General features: G+C 50.4%; 2 protein-coding genes across 2 annotated transcripts in view; one reads left to right on the top strand and one right to left on the bottom strand.

The window, feature by feature from the left end:
- PSMD5 (proteasome 26S subunit, non-ATPase 5) overlaps positions 1-325 on the bottom strand; it is a 6,872-nt gene extending 6,547 nt beyond the window's left edge. Inside the window, exon 1 of the mRNA XM_026860645.1 lies at positions 309-325. Coding sequence (XP_026716446.1) covers positions 309-325 — 17 coding nt within the window. The remainder of the gene's footprint in view (positions 1-308) is intronic.
- Positions 326-1,064: 739 nt separating this feature from the next.
- CUTA (cutA divalent cation tolerance homolog) overlaps positions 1,065-8,479 on the top strand; it is a 9,903-nt gene continuing 2,488 nt past the window's right edge. The window contains exons 1-3 of the mRNA XM_026860270.1: positions 1,065-1,236; positions 3,687-3,835; positions 7,553-7,612. Coding sequence (XP_026716071.1) covers positions 1,156-1,236; positions 3,687-3,835; positions 7,553-7,612 — 290 coding nt within the window. The 5' untranslated portion in view covers positions 1,065-1,155. The remainder of the gene's footprint in view (positions 1,237-3,686; positions 3,836-7,552; positions 7,613-8,479) is intronic.

Raw genomic sequence — 8,479 nt, 5'->3', positions numbered from 1 at the left:
GAGGGTCGGGCACCGCCCTGTCGGGACAACAGGCCGCTGCAGGGCCACAGGCCGGGGTCACCCAGGGGACCCGGAGCCGGCCTGGGGGGGCTGAGGGGGCAGAGCTACCCCCGGGGCAGGCCTTGCTGCCTGGGAGGGGGCCGCGGCGCCGGGACCCCCGCGCTGCCTCCCGTCCCGGCGATGGGGACAGCTCCACGGTGGGACACGCTGCAAGAAAACGTGGGGTTTGCCTCACGCCAGCAGAGGAAACCATTTTTTCAGGCCGTGAAATGTAGTAGCATGGACACGGTGCTGGGGGGATTTCACACCTCCCCGAGGCCTCCATGCAGGCAGCGTCTCTCCAGCTTCTCCCAGTGCCCAGCGGCGCAGGCGCCAGCTCTGGCCTGAACCCCGGCTGCGGGCGGAGGGGAAGGTGCTCCCCGGACGGCTGGGAGAAGGGGCAGTAAGGCGAGGCGGCGGGACGGAGCGCTCTGCGCCTCCGCGCTGGGCTGTGTACGGGAGCAGCTCAGGCCCAAACAGCACGACAGGACTTAGCAGCTTCCTAGTGTTTCTCCCCAAAGAGTACAGAGCCCCGACAATATTAAATCTGAGAAGGTAAGGAGGTGTGTAGGTGAGAAAATGAAAACAAAAGGGCCAAATGGCGTCAACAAGTGTCTCAGAGCACCTAAGACAGTTACTGGGAGGACCCCAGTGCACCCCAGTGCTTCCACTGGAGGGAGAGATTTCTCCAGCAGATGTTGGTGCAGACAGTTTTGGTAACAGCACGGATACTGTGAGGGTACTCTTGTCCCTGCTATGGCTTTGACCCCACTTCTGGGGGTGCTGGGCCCTGGCATCTGTCCCCCCCAGCTCTGTGGGTCAGGCAGCTGCCTGCGCCTGGGAGGCTGGGTGCTGGGGCTCGGGGTGGCAGGGGAGGGCAGGGAAGGGCCCCTGGGGAGGCAGGAGTGCCGTGGGGACGCTGTGGTGGCCCACAGGCCCGTGGCTCAGCCCCACGCTGGGGCGGGCAGGCGGGCACCAGCCTGCAGGCAGCTGGGGAAGAAGAGGAGGAGGAGGAGTTAGTGCTTATTGCGGGCAGCCTTCCCAGGCAGCCTGCCCAGCTCTGGGCAGAGCAGGTGGAGGGACGGAGGGGACGCAGCCTCTCGCCCGGCCGGGGAGATGGAGTGGCTGAGCCAGCGCTGCCCACTGCTGCCCGCTGCCCAGGGCTGTCCCCGGCCGGGCCGTGGCACCTTGCTGCTGGTAAGTGGGAGCCCTCGGGCATCGCCAGGGCTGGCTCCGTGCTTGGGATGGGGGGACGCGGGAGACGCGCTGGGGAGCACGGTGTATGCCAACCCAAGGGACCATGGAAATGCTGCTGTCTGTACCTTTATATGGGAACCTCTGGGAACAAAAAAAAAAAAAAAAAGATGATCATGCAGGAGGAATGTACTCTCTGCAGAGAGCAAAGCAAATTTCTTAGGAGTTTTTTTCCATTTGAGCTGAGGAAACTCACAGCATGCTCAAGGTTGCCACAAGTTGTGCTTGGGGTTTTGAGGGGTTTTTTTATACAGAACTTCATCAAAACTAGGCAAAAAGTCCTACCATGGTAATTTTAAACCCTAAAGCTGTTTTTAGTTCACCGAAGCCAAAAGAAATCTTACAGAAAGCTTAGTCTTTCTAAATTCAACTATCATTTGCCAGTCAGTGCTTTTCAGTGAAATACTTAAAATCTCACAGCGGGTTTTTCAGTTTTGTTTACTTCAGCATTTGGCAGTCATGAGTTTATTCGTTTTGTCAGGTAGGAATCCTGAAGTTTTGCACCGTCCCTTGCTAAATACAGTTGTTCTGGAAAAGTAAGGGGACTTTTATCTTTCTTTTCAGAAAAAAAAAAAGGGGGGGAAAACCCCCCAAAATCTGAGAGAGTGATCACTCTTGTACTAATATTCAATCACAAATATTCATAGGGATTTCCTCATCACATGCACATACATCTTCCAAGAAGATTAATGATTGCCATGATGAACAGGTCAGATTTTTTTTTTTTTCCTAAGCAGGGAACACGATTACATTCTAATCTGAAAAAATAGATACACCAGCATATCTCTGTTTGGCTTGTAACTATCTGAGTAGCTTCTGGGATTTGTTGCATAATATTTGTTAAACAGCTTAGTGGAAAAAAGAGCACAAAAGCATCTCTAAAAATTATTATGAGAAGCCTTGTGATAACAAAGCATATTTCCTCAAATGGATTGGAAAAGAGAAGACAACCAGTATAGCACATCAGTTATTTTCCATATGGAAAGGAGCTCCAGTCTTTGTGGTGACAAGAGATATTTCTTTTAATTCAATCTTTTTCAAAAACAGACGTTGGCCCCCGTAGTGGGAGGTTTTTCAGAGGACAAAGGAGGGTGGAAACAAGGGGGAAAAGGAATATATTCTTAGTCTTATAAGCTGCTTTTTTTTTTATCACTGTGGTTGAATAAGGGCCAGATGCTGTTTATTTCAAAAACAAAAGACAAAGAGAAGAGCAGCTGTGCAGAGACAGCGAGTGCTGCAGCCCCGGGTACAGGCACCATCCTTCGGCTATTACTCAGCACACCAAATTAACCTTGCTATCCCAGCAATGTCCCCGCTGAGATATAATTATGTATTTTTACACGACTGTGTTTATGGCATGTGAGTACCAAGAGCAGCTAAGGGGCTTGACAGGAATTGCATCTCATGTACAGCAAAACCAACTTGTTGCCAGTCCGTGGGGAGCGTGTTATTGTTTTCTGCAGCCCAGTTGGACAGAAACAGCCCTACAGACATGGGCTGTCTCCATAAGGATTTCTGTGCCCGAAAGGGTCCAACTTGACTATCCTATTAGTATCAGATAATTAAGATGAACGGAACTTAAAACCTGCATTTAAGTCTTACCTTTTGTTGCCTGCTATGTGAGGCTGTATCGTAGCCTGGGTGGGCAGCACAGCGCTATCAGCAGAAGAGAGGAATCATCCCGGGCGGACAGGGCAGGTGAAAGCTCTCCAGGTCCTGGCACAGAGTTACACCGGGCTTCCCAGGGCTCTGCTCCTGCACCAGGCTCCAGCTCAAATCTGTTCCCCAAGGTCAGATCCCTACCCCTGCCTGACATACTGCTCTCCTCCTTCCACATCCCCAGGGAGGCAGAGGCTCCCACCCCACCGTTTCGCAGGGGGGTGGACGTGCCTCGCCCTGGGCAAACAGGGACAGGATGGCTGCAGGATGTGTCCTCAGCAGGAACACGTGAGCCACGCCTGGTGGTTCCCTTCTTGCTCCTTTTGGCAATAGAAATGTATTTCTATTAATAATCAGGAGATAATCAGGGATTTACCTCCTTATTCTTCTTTGGAAAAGCAGTCCTGGCTGCTGAGGCTAGGGGGGGTGTCTGTAACCCCCATTAGTCTGGGGTGTGACCTCCCGCAGCAGAGGTCTGGGCACCTCTGGGCTGATCCAGGCTCAAAACCTGACCCTTTCCTGTCCCGAGCACTTAGCACAGGACTAGACTGGCCCCACGGAGGGGGGAATTGAACCTCCCTATGAGCAAGTTTTCACTTAAATTACAACTAGTGTTACCGTTAACATTAAAAGAAGACTCGAGACTTCCCTTGAGCCACCGATAATGTAAATGCTTGGTTTTACAAAACACGGTATTTCACCTCACATCACCGCTCACACGTTTTGCGTTTCAGGTGGTGATTCTGGCTTTGCTGATGTACCCGGTGCTGAGGAGCCTCGCTCTCCAGCTGCACTCGGCCGTCACGGGCAGCTACGTCTCTGGGACCCACTCCATCGCCTTCATCAACTGTCTCAACGAGCAGATTGCCAAGGATATTGCAAGGTACAGAGACACTTCTCCTGCTTGTCTGCTCGAATTGTTCGAAAGCGGCTTCTCGTGGAATAAAGCTTTTCCTTGTCCCTCGAGAGGATCTGTACTTCTCTGTACTTCTACCCAAACGGTGCTGCTTTTCTCTTGCACTCTCTCTCTCTCTGTATCACATATCGATTTAGCAAGAGCTGTGCTTTCTAAAAGAAAGCTGACATTTGCCTCTTAAGTCAATGCCATGGTAACACCAAGCCAATTCTCAATTTCTTCTACTGCCTTTCGTTTTCAAGACCCATTTTAAAGCCATGGCCCTAAATCTCTGGGTCCTCAGATGGATTAAGCCACAGCCCCATGTTCTCTGATCTGCCACAGTCTTTCTTCTTCTCTAGAACAACACAGATAACAAATTCCAGGAGAGGTGTTTATAGAGAGGGACGAAGCACAGTACAGTGCCATGAAAATAAATAAAAGATGAAAGTGATCCACAGCAAACACAGAACAGGCACTTGTGAGGTACCACCTGGAAGCCTGCACTCTGCTCACCAGACAAACTTCAGGGAATGAAGGCTTTACCTTGATTTTTTTTTTTTTTTTCCTCTTTTAATGTATGAGATACTTTGCATGATATTCTGCATGCAGAGGTTTTTTTCACACATCTGTTAGTCCCTGACTCAATAGATGGTTTGTTCAAAGTACTGAAACCGTGTTGACTGGGGAAATGTTTATGATGGACCATTAAGTTTCCTGCAATACCTCCTGCGCTGTTTTCCCTGCTACCCTGCCTCTTGCCAAAAACTCTCCGTCTTCTGTAAAGTGCCCAAACAGTCGTTCGGGAACTGACAGGCTACTGAAAGGGATTTTGTGTCACCTTAAATGCTGCAACTGTATTAAAAAATTCAAATAGAATAATATCTGCACTGCTTGATGTCTTCTGAAAAAAAGGAGTAACTATACATGGCTGGTGAAAAGAGCCTCAGTTCCTGAAAATGCTTCATATTAACAGCTTTGCAAATGTTTCCCACCCTTTGTTCCTTATCTTGCAGGGAAGGGAGAGGAAATAAATCACTCCCCATTGCTAAGATAGATGTACTTTGTTTCTGCTTTTACTGGTGGAGTTATTCCATTGTTTGGGAATTTCGATGAGTGAGCCATGGCTGTAGAGGATGACACAGGGCTTCTACGCTCAAATTCCCACACACCTTTTTCCTGTGCTGTTGTGTTTATTCTTCCTTTACATTGCTCAGTGGATCACTCTGATGGATCGGTCTGCAAGGAAATTTTCTTCTAGTTTTAAGAAAAAGCAGTTCAAGCTTTGTGAAAGCAGATTAGCTGCAGGTAGAATTCAGCATCTGGCTTGTTTGCTGCATCAGTTCTAACCCAGTTTAACTGGATTACTATTAACTCCTCAGAAGAAACCCCCGGGTCCACACAGGATATGTAGCCTCTCCCCTGTGCCTGCTGTGAGAAGCTGACCCCTTTGGGCTGGATGGTGTGGCCATGGCATCTCACATAACTTACCTAACACCCGAGCAGCCTGTCAGCCTCCGGTTCTGCCTTGGACTTGTACATATCATTTTCTTTGCTTTTCTGCTTATTAATATTTCATCTGTCTCAATTCAGAGCCTATTGTGAGGCAGGGACAAGGAAACACACATTAAGTACCCAACCCAAAGATATCATGTATTATGCAAACATTTTCCACAGATCACGTTCAGCTTCTTATAATGTTTCCCGTTCCCATGGTGGCTGCTTGTTTCCGCTCAGCTTGCTAGAACAAAGTTCAGGATCTCAGTTAGGATCACAGTTTATTGGGACAGAGCAGAAGCAATTAGAAGGTACTCACCCAAATCAAAAGGTTCCTGCACTAAAGTGACTTGGAAGTTGCAGGCGGCAAAACCAAAATGATTTGTGCCATGTGTTTGACATGACAAACGCAGCGGGGATGTCTCCGCTCACGCTGCTGCAGTTTGCTGGTCGACAGATTAACTCAAGATGCTCTTACAAGCATTAAATGCCTCCAACTGGCTGCACGTGGTGAGAGCAAACAGCCCAGAGCCTCCTCGGGTGGCCGTGGTCCCTCCGAGCCATCCCCAGAGAGGAGTCCACCTCCATCACCTTGCCACGCTTAAACATTAAACCCCATCCCACGAGCTGGCTGGGTCCAGGCACTCCGGTGCACTGCTGGAGCAGCAAGATGCTGCAGGACCACCAGGAAGGGCTGCTCCTCTCCCAGCACTCGGGCTGCTCCCGATTCCTCCCTGTCCTGCAGCAGAGCCCACGCAGTCCCACGAGGACACCTTTGCCTTGTGCTCCCGGTTGCAAGGTAGAAACCTCTACAAAGAGACCGAGAAAGCAGAGATGATACTGAAGACGTGCCAAGGAGCTTATGCACATTCAAACAAGAGCCCGGCTTTCCTTACGGGTCAGAGGCCAGACTGCAACCCGATGCAGTTACACATGAACACCTTGGTCGGGGTATCTTCAGGTCACAGCCCTTGGGGGAGGCACCTTTGTGCCCCTTCTGCTCATCTTCTGCTCATCGCCACCCAGCGACCAAGTCTGTCATATTTTTACGGTTCAGAATGTCTTTTTGAAAGCTAAGAGTTTCTTACAGCTTGTTTTGTAGTCACAGCCAGGCTGTATCATACCCTGAATGTAAGGAAAATAAACTTTTAACTTGCTCTGAGCCAAAAGCATTCTGGAGAACGTTTTGAATCGGAGCAGTAGCTGATTGGAATGCTTTTAATTCTTTCGCTCACTGGGAGTTAATTTTTGCAGGTTGTTGAATCGAGCCTTCCAATACCTAATAACTCCTGTCTTCTCTGCAGTTCAAGGAGATCTAGAAGTTACATGTTTGCACTGACAAAGCACTTGGGACAAAGTAGTGCCCGGTGAGGCTAGTGTTAAAGAAAACCAAAGGTGAAGTCACTAGTAGTGCAGCGCCTTTAACAGAGCTGCCTGCAAGAGGAACAGGGCTGCCATCTCCATGAGAAGGGCCCACACATTGCTGTGGTCAGAAAACACAACATTTGACCTAGTTCTTCTAAAAATCCACCCTGAGATTGCTTCAGTACTCTTTAATCACTTAAATATCACTTCTTCTGGCAGGCCCAAACAACTCTGCAATAACAAATCAGCCCACAGCTAAAAGAGGCAGCCGGAGGGAAGGAATTTATTTGGGCTTCAGATTTCTAGGACGTTTTGGGTAGAAAAACCTTGATGTTGTTCATTTAACAAGATCCACATTTAGTCTGCCGTGCAAGGAAGAGGCACAGTCGGACAGTGTAAATACACGACTGGCAGACAAACCCCTTCGTGTCCGTCCCAGCCCCAGCTCTCGATGCCCCGTGGCTCAGCCTCTGTCCCTGTGTCCCCACGGGGAGATGGGGACAGGGCTGACAGCAGGCAAGTTCCTTCTTGCACCCTGCAAGGCACAAGTCCCTTGTGCTGCTCCAGGCCAGGAGCAACACCCAACCTCAGTGGAGAGGGACGGCGGGGAGCGTCCCAGAGCCCTCCCTGCCGGGAGGACCTGAGCTGAAGCAGCTCCAGCTGGAGGTCACCTTTGCCTCTGCTTTCTCGGGGTAATAATTAACCCCCAGTCCCACGTCTCCAACGTCAGAGCTGCTGCTGGCAGTCAGGGGCAGCACGAGGGAATGTCCCCACGGCTGGGGGCGAGCGCTGAGTCGCAGCGAGCTGGGGACAGGAATTAACTCCCCCTCCTGTCTCACCCAGGGCCATCATGGATAAGAAGCTGGCTGCCTACGTGAACATCCTGCCGAAGAGCTCAGCCTTGTAAGTTGGGCTGAATATTCCCCAACGGGGGAGGCAAACCTGGGCTCCCTGGGTAGGGGAAGGAGGAGATGGACACCCCACAGCCCCAGGGAGAGGAAGCAGTTTCCAGAAGGCTGCTGGTGGTGCTTGCAGGTGGTGGAGATGATCCTCACCCCTGCAAAGCACACTAAGCTTATTAAGGAGTGCAGATGCTCCGACTGCCAGTGGGGACCATTTATTTATTGGTTACTTGGGTACACCTAGCAAAGAGCAAGGTGATTTATGGCCCTGAGGACATGGCGCCTGTTTTTAGAGGAGCTAAAAAGAAGCTAATGTAGGGACCAAAAAAAGCCTTTACAATATTAAGCAGCACTTTTACGAAGGAAGAACAGTATCTTTGACCTTGAAATAGAACCAGCCATGCCCTGCAGATATCCTCAGCCATCCACACAAAAGGATTGCACTTGTTGGAGGGGTTAAAAAACAAAGCCCCAGACCAGCCATTTTCTCATAGGATCACCCTGCCCTACCCCTGCTAAAAGAAGGCAGCAGGTCCCCACATCCCCCCCAGGCTCTCCCAGAGCCCAGCTGAGGCTGCTGAAATAGGGCAAACCCAGTAATATCCTTCTTCCCTTTATGCTTCATCCCCTACGAGCCACAGTGGCTGGAGTTTCTCATGCAGGGCCCTGCCTGCTTCAGCTGGTTCCTCCTCCGTGCCCCACTCAGGAGACACCGCGACGCCTCCAAACGCCTCCTCGCGCAGCAACCCCGCGCGCAGATGAAATCACGATGGCCTTCTGTCAACATAAATGTTTTGAAAGGTCATATCTGACTCACGAGAAGTACATCTCCTCTCCCGCAGGGAATAAAAAAAAAAAAAAAAAAAGG

This window comes from Athene cunicularia, assembly GCF_003259725.1.
Source record: "Athene cunicularia isolate RWA chromosome 17 unlocalized genomic scaffold, athCun1 chr17_part1, whole genome shotgun sequence".
Classification (NCBI taxonomy): Eukaryota; Metazoa; Chordata; class Aves; order Strigiformes; family Strigidae; genus Athene; species Athene cunicularia.
Note: the sequence above shows the minus strand (reverse complement) of the source record. Positions and strands in the feature narration are given on the sequence as shown.